At 41.5% G+C, this 14,380-nt stretch overlaps 1 protein-coding gene across 3 annotated transcripts in view; it reads right to left on the bottom strand.

Annotated features, from left to right (window-relative positions):
* Positions 1-14,177, bottom strand: part of c20h8orf34 (chromosome 20 C8orf34 homolog) — a 63,309-nt gene extending 49,132 nt beyond the window's left edge. Inside the window, exon 1 of one of the 3 annotated variants that reach the window (XM_051940415.1) lies at positions 13,662-14,177. In XM_051940415.1, the coding sequence (XP_051796375.1) occupies positions 13,662-13,730 (69 nt within the window). In that variant the 5' untranslated portion in view covers positions 13,731-14,177. The remainder of the gene's footprint in view (positions 1-13,661) is intronic. The other 2 variants (XM_022206483.2, XM_022206482.2) reach the window with 2 other exon arrangements.
* Positions 14,178-14,380: the final 203 nt, after the last annotated feature.

Below are 14,380 nucleotides of genomic sequence, written 5' to 3' on the forward strand. Positions count from 1 at the left end.
TTTCCACATTTCAGCACTAATACTGGTCCAAAAACAACACAGAGAGCAAAAAACAGTTTGTGTGCCACAATTTAAAAGCACCTTTCTCATTCACTTTGCTCTATGATTTCACATCTACTAAAATTTGAAATGTCCACAAACTAAAAGTTACTGCGATGAAGACAGAGGAGATAAAATCAATAAGATTCACCAACAATGAACATAGTCTAAGTTTTGACAACATGCTAACAGAAGCTAAAGTTTCTTTTGTTGCTTCCAGCTGTTTATAGAATTATTTCCTCTGATTTTGAATATCAGCACGCAACAAACAGCAGCAGCATCCATATGAGTGTCTCCAAAGACACACAGAGAGAGAGAGAGCTGTGTGTGCTTGTGTATGTGGAACAGCAATAGCAACCTTATTAATTACTGTAATTGTAAATTACAACCAACATGCACTCAGGATAACTCAGGATCTAATGGCAAGTCGCACTGTGTACTTTTCTTCACCAGATAAGTGAGGTGTCACTCATCGAGTCATAATTTGTAAGATACAGTTAAATCATAGTGGATAGTCTTTGCTTTATCAGTGGATCATGATGCGTTATGTCACTTAACCCTCCTGTTGTCCTCATTTATGGGCACCAAAAAATATTGTTTCCTTGTCTAAAAAAAATCCAATAATTCAGCAAAAAATAAATAAATAAATCCCCAAATTACAGAAAATTTGCAAAACCTTCAGGAAGAAAATTCCAGTAATTCTTCAAAAGTTTTCCTTAAAAGTTTTATTTTAAATAAAATCCCTCAAATATGGCAAGAAAATTCTTGTAAATATTTTTCAAAAGATGAGTACAAAATCTTAAAAAAAAAACAATAAAAATATCTAAAAATGATTTCATATATATCAGTAGAACTTCTAATATTTTCTTTAAGAACATTCACAAAAAAAATCTACCAAAATCCAGCGAATTTAGTTGGATTTTGGTAGATTTTTTTGTGAATGTTCTCAAGAAATATTTTCAAGATTTCTTTTTTCCCACCAAAAAATGTTCAGAGATTTCCCAAAAATGTTGAAAATGTGGACATCAGAAGTTTCACTGTAAAAATATATACATTTTTCCACATTTTCAAACTTTAAAACGGGTCAATTTTGACCTGCAGGACAACATGAGGGTTAATATACTGCCCAGCCTTGTGAATGACGAACACTGCATATACTGCTGCTCACTACGTCACTTTCACATGCACGTCTCAGTGAAGCTGCTAAGAACATTCATGTAAAAGTGACCTACGTAGGAATGACCGAACACTGTCACTTTAACGGATCGATCGAGCCAGCAATGTCACGTACACTGTGCCTGAAAAGGGCTGTAGAGAAAAGCAGCCAAAAAAACGAGAAAAGAACTTCAGCAGGTAGAAAAGAAGAAAAGCACACAGGAAGTCACAGTAACAGGTGCTGAGGGGTCGAGGCCATACCTCACTCTGCATGCTAATTTGAAATCCTTTAAACGCACGATGGGAATTCAGCGTCAAGTCGGGAATCATGTCCTAATGAATCACGTCCTGCCTCTCACGAATATGAACACATACATTGTCGCAGAGAAATACAAGGTGAAAGCATTTTTGAACACAGAATGCGCAAAAAACAAATCTGTCGTTTTAGAGCTGTAAGGATCACAGCCCCTTTGAAGCTGATAGGTGAAGTAAAAGGTGCATATGTGTGGTTTTGTGAGTGGATTTGTGTGTGCTGGCGTGATATTTTTCTGAGAATGAACTCTGTTTGACCAGTATGAGCCAGTCAGAGCAGCTGAGGCTGACTTCAGGATGACTACTGCAGTGAAGCAAAGAAGCCATTAGTGGACTGCAGTGAATTGGCAGTAATGTATGGATAAAATGAGGGTGTGTGTGTGTGTGTGTGTGTGTGTGTGTGTGTGTGTGTGTGTGTGTGTGTGACAACGACATAATGCATACATGCTGACTGAATGCGTAACTAAACAACCTATGGTGTAGGAGTATGCTGTGGTGGCAGGGATGCGTTTGCCCTTGTGGACATGCTTATGTATCTGCATATGTGTGTGTTTCAGGAGGTGGGCAGGGACACAGGGAGACAGCCTGTGTGTGCGTGTGTGTGTGTGTGTATTATAGCTGGCTAGCCTTGGCTGCGCTCTGTGTGCTCAGAAAGCTAATCAGGTAATTGGTCAGGGGGACATTCCTGCCCGGCCCTTGTGTCTACAGCAGCTCTAACAGCAAACAGCATGCCAATGGACAAACAGGGGAGCATGCCGAAACGTTTCTCTGCAAACTAGAGAATGTAGGAACCGCAATCCTCCTCTACCTGCAAGAGATACAGTTAAAGTAGTCTGCAAGATCATCGCACAAAAGCATCACTATCTTTTTAAAAAATGTCATTTTTGAGAAGCACAATGGGAGAAAACACGGCAAAGTTTAACAAAGCACCGCAGTGGATTTGCACATTTTCAAGCCACTAATGACGCTTCTGTGTAAAAGTTGTAATTACTGCTTAGTAGCTCCTGTGGGTAAATTAACTAACCTACCAAGAGGATGTCTATAAGTGGAGGTTACAGTTTGATGGATTATACAGGAAGAAAACGAGGAGAATTGTGTTACCTCAGGGATTTTAAGTCTTAATAGTGTTTTTGCAGTGAACGGGTAAAGGGAGGCAGTTCTTTCTGAACAGCTGATGGCTGAGTGCTGATATTCATGATTGCATTCACACAGATCCACAAGCATAAATTGGATGCATGAAGTAAACAATGGCAAGCTGCAAAGACAGATGGATGGACACTGGGGTGTGTTAGAGGATGGCAGCACATGTGGGTGCATCTGCATTCTGCCCACGTCTGTACTGCAAAAAAAAAAAAAAAAACTCTTGTGCCAATATATATTGATTTCATATACATACAGAGTGTTTTGCTTCCAATGTGACAAGCTGTTGAATGACCTAAGGCCTCCTTGTACCTTTGTGTCCTTCACCATCTCTAATACCATCGTAAAAAGGCAAGAATACAGACAGTAAGGAGCAGATCCTTGTATCTGCACAGTGGATATGCATACATTACATTGCTGAGAAAATTAAGCGTGTCTGACATTTTCACTTTCTATGGTAATCAGATGCTTTAAAGAACACGAGTCCTGCTTGACAAGCACATGTTGGAACAGTAATCATGTTTTCTTAGCCAGGAATTATATGAACATGTAGTGTCAAATTTGGGTCGACTTTTCTATATATGAATAAACTTTAATGCAATTTGCTTCTACTTACTTCATCAGCAGAACAGCATCTCTATATGTTTGTGTATGCGTGACAGAGATAAAGAGAGGAGACAGCTTCAGTCTCTGCCCCGTTGTTCTGTAAGCAGGCCAACAGGTGGCGTGTGCAGCTGAGACTTGCAGTCCATATCTGTGCCGATCTGTTGTCGGACGAGATATCTGCGTGCCCCGGGAAGTTCGGTTTGGTCGCGGTAATTGACAAGCTGTCAGCCAGCCAAGAGACACCAGTGTCCTTGGAAGCTCTCAAGGACTCCCTCCAGGGACAATGACAGTCATGATACTCTCACTGATGCGGCCTGCAACTTAAACCAGCTCTTCAGATTGGAAGTGGAAAGTTCTGAAGGTCATACATGGGTGGCCAGCTTGAAGGACAGAGAGAGACAGTTTCTCAGTGGCATAAAAAGGGGAAAGTAACAGGGTGGTAAGTAAAGACAAATCTTCAATCTCCTGTGACAGAAAACATCCACCTTGCTTAAGTATCCTTAGCAGAACAGCAAATATCTCCAACCTCAAAAGCTTCTTTTCTATCTGTGACCCGAGACACTTTCATTTCTGTGAAGAAAAAGATTTCCCTTGAGGGAATCAAAAGAGATATCTTAAAAAAGTGCACAAATGTAGTAATAAATAAAAAGGATTGGCTGAAAAAAAATTGATACTGACAAAGCTAATGCAGCTACACAAGCTCTGTGATTTAAGCGACTTTGCCTAAGCTTTACTGTTCTTCTTTTTTCAACCTGTAAGCTGATGAATTTCCCCCTTAGCTGTTGTAGACTCCTGGTGGACTGTTTGAGTTATGGATATATGGATGTGAGGAGACACTGAGCCACCAGCACACAGTACTTACTCAGCACAAGTCGGCCTGCATATCTACTGAGATGAGACAAATATGTCCATATAATGTATGTAAGAGGACAGACAGGAATATTAAAGCAATACATACAGTGTGTTCACACTTTATATTCATGTTTGCCTAAGTAAATCAGTGTCACCTGCAGTATATTCTGATCTCAAAGCTATATAAACTCTGAAGCTTTGGCTCTGATCAGCTATAAAACCTGGCGTCTGTTCTTCATGACTTGTCCTTGTGCAAAAGAAAAAAAAGTTAATATAGCCATGGCTCCTCCAGGACTCCCCAGAGGGCTCCGTGCCCCCGTCACCTGTATTAGAGGCTGCAATTGATTTACCTGCGCTCAGTTAATAAAATATGGGAATACGAAGTCATCTCGCATGTTGTTTCAGGTGATGTCTATGTGTCTGTCCAATGTGCCTCGTACACAGAAAGGGGTCATTACTGGAAAATAGAGAACGATGCGATGAGCCAAACGGGGCGAAGACGAGCAGAGAGAGATGCCACTGGAAGAGATCCAGACCTTGAATGAGCAGGCAGACAAGAACAGAAGAGATCGTGCGGAAGAGGAGACCGTGGGAGAGGCAATGTCACCTGATCAGGCTGGCACCACCAGTAAATACTCAGCAGAGGAGATGCTTTTATCTGTTCTACTGATATGCATCCCTCAACTGTTGTGCCCTACCTGCAGCAATGCCTCAAGTCCTTCTTCCAGCTCTATTTTGTTGTTTTGCAGCAGCAGAAATACGGCCTATTCCTATCTCATGATAAATGGGGGAGTATAAACTGCATTATATTGTCTGGTTCTGCCTGCTATTTGCTGATTTTGTCTTACTTATGTGAGACGGTTTGACTAAACAGCACAATTTTCAATGCATTTTTCAGTGAAGCTTTGTCCACAGCTAAATAAAAGAGCATGCCTCTCACATTTTGATTTTACTCCTCTGCAATTTAATTTCTGCTAGTTCTAATCTACGTCACTACTGCAAGCAGTGAGTCCAAGTTCCTACTGTCGCACATCTGGCATCACCATATCTGACCTATCATTTTTCCTCGAGCATAATGGCTCTTGGATTCTGTTCTTTGAATATCATGCCAATTCTGCCACTTCTCTGTCACCATCACTCAAAGATCCAGCAGATTTAACTGAGAGTTTCCATCATTCACCTGCAGGCTCTTCTCCACCACCAATAGTGTCCTAAACGGCTCAAGATCATCTTCCATCTCCTGTCATCATATTTGGTTTGACGGATGATAGAAAACATAACAGAAAATGTAGCTTTGGAACATCCCCATTTGATTGCCTAAGCTTCAAACTCGCAACAGGTAAAGTTCTGTAGAATTTGTCCAACATCGCTTGCCTTAAAGTTGAGTAGGAATTAACTCTTTTACCTTGTTAGCAGAATCCATATTGTGTTTTTGCTTGCTAGAAGACACATTGTGAACAAACTAAGGAGCCAAAGTTTGTCAGTGTCTTAACATTTCTGAGTGGGAACAGCATTATACCAATGATTAGTCTCTAAAACATTGATTCAGATATCTGGGATTTCATAGTTTAGTTTGCCATGTTTTTTTTTTTAACTTATTTTGAACTGGTTTGTGTAATTATTTGTTTTTATGTGAACATGTATTTTATTGTTCTTTTGTAAACTTTTCTGTTATTTTATGATGTTATATATTCTGACTTTTATATTTAAAGGCCCATCTAGGGACAAGAGTTGGAAATTAGCATTTGCTATAAACTCTCTGTGCAGCACATCAGATTCATGCTAAGTAATGGAAGTATGTTAAACTGCATCGTCCCAATCAAATAAATAAATTCAATTCAATTCAATAAATTACAAATTCAAATCTGTGTAGATTCTCAGTCATCTCGGTCATATAATCCTAAGCACTTCCATCTAGAGTTCACTTTTCTGTTATTGACGATGTCTGCCCTTCTGATCCAAGAAGGTTCTTCAGTTCTAATTAACTGTTAGGGAGTTCCAGGTATTCATTCTTACCCTTAAATTATATAGTTTGCATTTGGGTGTTTTACCTTGAGGATAAACCACAGAAAGACAAGCTGTTTTTAATGCAGTCCAATGTGATAAGGAGTGCACAGACCTATGTACAGGGGAGACTAAACTCTAAACTCCACAAGCATCTGGCACATCACAGGAGAACCAGCTCCACAGGACAAGACTTAAGAATCCACACACATGTTCACATTTATGACAGAGAAGACAGACGGTTCTAGAGAAGAGTTCAGGGAGCCACTTATGTTAAACTGGCTGTCTCTAAACAGGAGAAGGGTTCTACAACACCACTTATCAGGTACTTATAATGCAGTCCTCACCAGAAGGCTTCACTACCATTCACACCTCGAGGCATGTGAGTCCCGGGTCATTAACGGGTGCTGAGCCGTGGGATTAGGGGGATGAGAATTTACACATCTGACTCACCATCAATCAGCTAGAAGTGACCTTCTGAATGAAAAAAAAAAAACCGTTTCAAGAAGTAGACAGAGAAAAGCTTCTACTGAAGCACTTAGAAACAGAACTAAGAAACCAATCCTGCCATCTTCTGAGATGGAACTTTGCACATCATTTTTTATTCCTCAGAATCAGTTTCTGTTTCAAACACTTATGGCTGAATTGCTCTAATACTATAACTTGCCATTGTGTAAGGTAGAGTAGCATCGTAGGTGAGCTGGTGTGCTCGAGATGCTACAAATAACAACGGGGTGGGTGAATAAAGAGGCAGGGACTTTGTAGATCCGCACATTTTAAAGAAAGCAACAATTAGAAGCCATTACATTACAGAAAGGGACTATTTCCATGGAAAAGACTTCTGAATATGTAAGTTTAACCTTTTAATCCCTGAGCCTGTTTTTGAGGCACCTAGGGACTAAGGGGTTAACACACAAAGAGTATTTGCAAGGGGTTAATCAATAACTGAAGGGACAATTTTAAGCGAATCTGCCCCTTAAATGTACAATTTTTTGGTGAATTTCAAAAATACCCACACGAGTGCATATGTGCAGACACACATTAGTCACCAGCTGAACAGATATAGAGTAACTGTCAAGGCCTTGTCTAGCACATGACCAGCTCTCCCACACAACCAGCAGGACTATCAGTTACTCACAGCAGTCAGCCATCAGGATCCTTGAGCTGTAAGTGGACATGATAACTTTATTAGCATGCACCGAAGCCACTGGACTCTCTCCCCTTCTCTTTCTGTTTATCGTAGTCTCACAATTACGAAACAAACTCGCTGCCCCCACCTCACGATGCACACTCTAAATCTTCCTCATATTGGACTTCACTCATCGGCCCACTGCCTGATCTCCAAAATATCCCAAATATCCTTTGCCATTCCTCTTCGCCCCTTCCGGTACTCCCTAAGGACCAACCTGGCCTCAGGCTGTGTGATCAGCTGCCTGTCTTGAAGTAATTTCACTAACTGTGCCTAAAGGGAAGCTGCATTAACACATGCACAACCACACACCTGCCGATTAGAAACCTTAAGACTAAAAAAAATAATAGTAATAATAAGCTAGAAAATGAAAACCACAAACATGTTCTAATTGATTTGATTAGGTCGATGTCAGTGTGACAGAGGGAACTGAACCAATCCCGAAGTGTTTCTCTCCTCGGCGTTAATTTGTAAATGTGAATTCTCGTGTTTTCCCCGACCACCCAGAGACATCGAGAGTGAAAAGCGTTGTTTCAATTTTCACATGGTGCCACAGTAAATTGCCAGGGGAAATTGCAAATCATTTTATTCCAAATTGAAACTGACTTTTATAACATGCCTTCACAAAATCAAAATTAGAGCGAGCATGTCTGTGCTGAGAACTTTACTATGCTACTGATGGGAGAAACCAGGACAAAAAAAAAAGCTACAATATACTTAATGTTGAAGATCAGAGGTAATGAGCCGCCTCTGAAGTTTGAAAAAAAAGCTTCTCACTTCTCATACTAGACTGTATATTAAGTGGCCAGTATTTACATGCACGCTGCAAACACTGGCCTTATTTCATAGATATTCTGCTTTGAATAGTAGACTGAAGTGGAATCATTAACATATGAAATAACAAAGCAATCTACCGCTGATATAAAATTACTCGACTCCTGTTTCCCAAAGCGTGGGAGGTATGTCAGTGACAAAGTAACCCTGTCAAAGAGAAATGTTTCCAGGTGTATTTGTAAATGTAATAACACCAGTTTCCTCGTGCTAAATCGTCTGTGTACGTTTCACAGCCTGATGTTTGTTATCTGTGACACATTCCATAGATTTTCTTCTATTTTGCTTGAACTGGAATTACAATGAATTCTCACATTGGCCAACAAGTTACGCGCATAGAGAAATAATACGACTAAAGACAGCCAGCATTCTGTGACAAGCGCAGGTGAAAATTACCTAAACCCTATCCCACCAAGTCCAATAAATTCCCTCTTAAAGGAGCGGATCGATAAGCCATGCAGAGTGTGTGCGTGTCTCCGAGTCTTGCCTGACCTCTTTACAGCACTGCAAGGCTGTACTACTGATACCATCGGCACGGCACATTAGCACAACTACACAGCTGAGCAAGTTAGAATGGAGCTTTTCCACGTGAATGAGTATACAGTTCAGAGAAATCTATAGGGAGAAGCAAAGTCATTTAACTTTACTATAAGAAGCAGGACTGCTAGTAGAAACTGAGCAGCTTACTGATTTAAATTCCTACACATAAACCCGAGGTAGCGGCTGAAACCACATGCAGATTCAACATCAGTGCTATTTTTTTCCTCCTTTTATCGATTTCAAACCTGCAGCTCTCACTGTATGCACATAATTGAGATCATCCTTGGATGTTAAGGTAAACAGAAGCTGTGAAAAGCCTCGTTTGAACTATGAAAGTGGGCAATTAAACGACAGAAAAGTGCAAAGTAATGAAATGGATTATTGATGTATTTATGTTTTATGAGCATCAGTGTTTTACATTCACATCTGTGCAAGCTTCCAAGCACTAAACTTGATCTGTTTAATTAAATGTGCATCATTTTCATCAGTACCTCATTAATATGAGGAAGTAATCATAACAAGCCCTGAGCTAAAGCCAATACTCAGTTAATAAGAGATATTATAAGATTCAAGCTATTAAATCCACTAAAGGAGAAAGTCAGACTTTGCCATAAAAATGACACCAATTCTTTCACAGAACAGTGTTACAATTCAACATCTGACGGTTACACCAAACCAAGTTCAACACAGTGACATTTTTTTTGAGCCGGGCTACAGTTACACGATCCATCAGTTCACGGTTCCAACAGAACCATTATATCGCCTAAGATATGATTGACGGATCACAGCAGGGAGGAACATGAGAGCGGGCTTTACACTGTCTGCTGATAAAGGCAGAGACTGCTCCATTTTACACCTACTGGTCCTATTACACAAGTTTAAATGTCAGAGGCTTGCGGATAGATCCTGCAGATCCCCTTTGATGAAACAAAGATTAAAGAATTACACCGTTTCTTTCAAACAGTTGAAGCGACGTGTTGACAAATGCCAGGAAATCAGAGCTCTTCTGCTGCAGCATCTCTTTACTGAGTGCCACGCAGAGTAGAACAGCCGAACTTAAACACGCGACCTTTAACACCGACGCTGTCTAGAAGTCTTCATGCCAAATGTGAAATGTCACTGAAACGCTTAGGTGATTGGAAAAGAGCAGGTGTTTCAAAGGAATATCAATTTACCAAAACTATTTCACAATAAGTTGTGCTCCAATTATTTCAATTATTATGAAAGGCTGCTTGACTTTTTGGAGAATATTCCGTCTGTGTTGACTCAGCTTGCTATCTCTGCAAAGCAACCGTTTCATTAGCTAGGGGGAAAAAAAATCAATTCTCTGGCAAATCATAAGCTGTGTCTCATCAGTATGAGTAAATGAACCCCCACTCACTGTTTAGTGCTGCAGCTGTGTGTAGGGGACGAGAAAGGAGCGGGGGGCTTTGCAGTTTGGGGGACAATTAAGGTGAGTTGGGGGTAAATTAAAACAAAAAACTGGATTATATTGGGGTGATTTATACACAAGACAAAGTAAGAAAGCCCAGGGTGGTAATCTGGACAGATTAGAGAGCTAAAGAAGGGAGGAAAGACTTCTAGACATATGCAGCAATACTGTTGGAGGACTCTCAGAGAAAAAGGACATCTCTGACGTACATTACAACCTTGTGTTTGTAAAGGCTCCTCAACAAATATGTTTTCACAGATCTTTCACCAAAGTTCTGAGACAGCTTTGTAAATAGTGCTACGATTAATCGAATAATTATCAACTATGACAGTAATTCAGTTGGCTTGAATACTCCATCCATCCATCCTCTATACACCGCTTTATTCTCATTAGGGTCGCGGGGGGTGCTGGAGCCTATCTCAGCTGACTCGGGCGAAGGCAGGGGACACCCAGGACAGGTCGCCAGTCTGTCGCAGGGCCACATACACAGACGAACAATCACACTCGCATTCACACCTACGGACAATTTAGAGTACTCAATTAACCTCAGCATGTTTTTGGACTGTGGGAGGAAGCCGGAGTACCCAGAGAAAACCCACGCATGCTCAGGGAGAACATGCAAACTCCATGCAGAAAGATCCCAGGCCCACCCCGGGATTCGAACCAGGGATCTTCTTGCTGCAAGGCGAAAGTGCTAATCACTACGCCACTGAGCAGCCCTGGCTTGAATACTGTTTTCAGTAAACAAAAATACAATAAAATTCACAATCTTCTGATTCCAGCTTGTTAAATTTGAATGTTTTCCTGTTTCTTTATTCTTAGAAGACAATTGAATGAGTATCTTTTTGTCTGTGGCCAGAATAAGACATCAGTCTGGATTGTAGGAAAAACTAATCTACATGTTCCTGATATTTTTAGACCAAACAACTAATCTATTAAGCAAGAAAATAACAGACAGGTTAATCAGCAAAGAAAATAACCATCCTACTTTTAATCAAAGAGGAATGTGAATGATAGAGTAGACAATTTACTTATTTTTCTGTAGGAATCAAGTCATTTATGGTAGAAACTCTCAGTCTGGTGCTACTGTAATACTGTGCAGTCATTGCCACTGATCCTTAATTGTAGGAATTATCGATTACTGCCATTTCATTACTGTTGCTGGTCATTATGCTGGTTTGGCTACATCTGTGCAACAAGCAAACTCAAGTCGCCTTTACATACATACCCGAAATCCCGAATTTGTCTTGAAACATCTCGTTTCATGATTAGCTTTGCTAAAATGGATGAGAATATTCCCACACTGTGCTGGTGTAATTGGAGGATGTCTTGTGTTATGTGAACTGACGCATTTAAATGTCAGTGTTATAATCACATCTGAACGACTGTCAAACTATCAGGGAGCTCTTTTTGGTTAAAAGACCCCCTCCAGTGTATTTTTTCACCACGTTAACACGTTCATATGGCACTTTTTATATGCTGGAAGACACATTACGAGTGAAACTAGTGATTGAAGCCATGACTTAACATTCGTGAAAACATGGATCCAGATTTCCAGGGGGTTTCATATGTAACAAACCTAAAGAACCAGTTCTATCAGGTTGTGGAGCTGGCTGTCAGTATCATTACACTTCTTCGTAATTGGCTGCTGGCTGATTTACAGAAATACTTTTGATTGTGGAGTACAAAGTAGTTTTATAGTATCTGAGCAGAGTTGTAGGTGAGTCAGTGAGCGGGGAGGAGTGCTACGTACATCCATGCATTTTAGAGGAAGCAACGGTGTAGGGTTACATCTAATCCATTCTGAGCCAGAAAGGGATTCTTTTTGTGGGATAAAACCTTGTAACTCTGACACACAGAGATGAGTCTTTGGGGGGTTAAAACCATAACCGAGGAGGGACTACAAGCAGCACAGCAGAACAGCTGTATTATTGCTTCTGTTGAGCCAAATTCTCTGTCTGACCAAAAAGGAAATTACAAGGAGAATTCCAGCCTCCCCTCAGAATTCTTCTAATCATAAAAAAATAACTTGTTTCTTCACAACTGAATGCGCATGAATGAATTTTCTTTGGGACAACAATGAAACGGGCCAGGGTTTTTCAAGCGCAGCAGCAGAGTAGCAGCGACATCATTTTCTCATGAGGAGAGTGACAGACCCAGGAGTTTTCATATATCCTCTTCTTACGATATCTCTTTCTTACTGCTGTCAGTTTCCAATGAAAATAAAATAGATGGCACAACGCAGCCTGACAATACACCATTCAAAGTCTGAACACTGTGAACCACTCAGCAATGATCCCTGGTGGTCACAATAATAATAATAATAATAATGAAGTCTGTTTGGTAACAGAAGAACACACTGCATACAAAAGACGAACTACGTAAGCTCAGTGATGTTTGGAACAAATGAGTTTTTGATCAGCACCGCGAGCCTTTAAGTCACAAGGTACACTTGGCTTTAATCATCTTCGATTGTCACATAAAGAAGACACAGTTTAATTGCACTGAGAGACAGAAATGAAGAGAAAGAAGCACAGACGAGAGCAACTGAGGGGGAGAACAGAAGCAGGGGAGGAGAGTGGGAGTGTGGGGGGGGACGGGTGGAAGACAGAGGGAGGAAAAACAAACAGAAAGAGCACACAGAGGCCTATTATTGTGCCGTTGAGCCTCGCTGACTGCTTTCGGCCTCACTAGACCTGCTGTCTTCTCTCATGTTAGGCATGAGTCTCTGTCCACGGTGCTGAAACTAAACCGGCTCTTCCAGATGCTTTACATGCGCCTGGTGTTTGTGTGGGTCGCTGATCCACATCCAGCTGAGGAGCAGGAGTGACACGTCAGCAACGCCGGGAAACACATCATGTGAATGTAAATGTACACAGTCATCCTACTGGATTCCTGCTTGCATCTCACGGCGGCAACACAGTCCAGTTCTTCACTGTCAGCTCATGATAACACACTTCAGCTGGGTGTTCTACTATCTGTCTTTACTCTGATTGCGCCTCTCACCTGTGCAATCCTGCTTTCCCCAATTAATCCAACTGCAAACAAAAGATGAAGTCATGCTCTCCCCTGAGTGGCACCCCTGGTGAGAACACATTGTAGATCCCCTGACTGACAAGAAAAGCACACAGCGAGCCTGGCAGTTTAGTTCAGCTCTGTAGCAGAACGCATAGTAATGCCAAGCCTGCTGTGCAATCCGAATTACAACTGAAGAGCTTCTAACTTCCCCAAACTGGAACAGTGGGGCAGTGGCAGAGCGCACAGGGCTGCACCAGCTTCTGCTGAAATGCAAATCATTATGAGAGAGGCACAGCATGGAGGTGTGAGGGCAGCAGAACATGTTCCTCTGTAGGATTCTGGACTGGTATAAAACGGAGTGTAGAGGGAAGGTGCACGAAGATAAACGCTTTAAACATCTATAATACACGAGGTGTGAGAGTAAAAATCCACACTGCAGATTCGCGCTCGTCATTTGGCTCCAACTCTAAATAAAAAATATTTAAAAAGGGGATTTTTACGCAGTGGTGCCAGTAAGTTCAGAGTTGCTCTCCGTGCACTCACCTCAAACAGGGGTCCGATTTTATTCCTCTCCAGATACGACTGAATTCTGGACTGTTGCGGAGACGCCATGAGGAAACTGTTGTGCCTCTCGCAGGAGCTTTTAGGGGAATGAAATCATGAGGTGAGCCGGTGTCATTCGTCCTTCAAGAGGCGCGTCGGCGACTAAGAAAAAAAAGGGTTAAAAAGCAAAATAAAATGTCACCAAACGGGGCTGCAGATGCGCCACCGGTGATCAGACGGCAGCTTTGCGCAGCAGGCGGCTGTGAGTCCGGCTCATCGTGGAGAGTCAGACCCGGGACCTTCCCCAAGCTTCAGTCGCCTCTCAGACTCTGTGGCTGGAGCTTCCCCTGTAGAAGCCAATGGCACAGCAGCTCTGTGACAAAGATTACAAATCTTGCGCTCACTGGCTGCCGGCGTTAACTGTGCCAACGCCACTCCCATTTATCCAGCAGGGCTCAGCCAAGCCCACTGAGTTCATCATCATTGTTTTCAACGCCGTGGAGTCTTAATGCATCCACCTGAGACGGAAATGTTGAAGAAAATGTGCCGCAACCTGTGCAGTGACAGCAGTTAACTCATGTGCTATGCAATTTGCTTCCAATTCTGTAATGCTGCCAATGAAGCCACACAGTAGGAATGTTTTTGCACAAGTCATTCCACCTCAACTCACCAAATGCCCCATTTTCAATTTGACAGTTTTGTTAAGTGTTTCATATTGA

This window comes from Acanthochromis polyacanthus, chromosome 20 (assembly GCF_021347895.1).
Source record: "Acanthochromis polyacanthus isolate Apoly-LR-REF ecotype Palm Island chromosome 20, KAUST_Apoly_ChrSc, whole genome shotgun sequence".
Taxonomy (NCBI): Eukaryota; Metazoa; Chordata; class Actinopteri; family Pomacentridae; genus Acanthochromis; species Acanthochromis polyacanthus.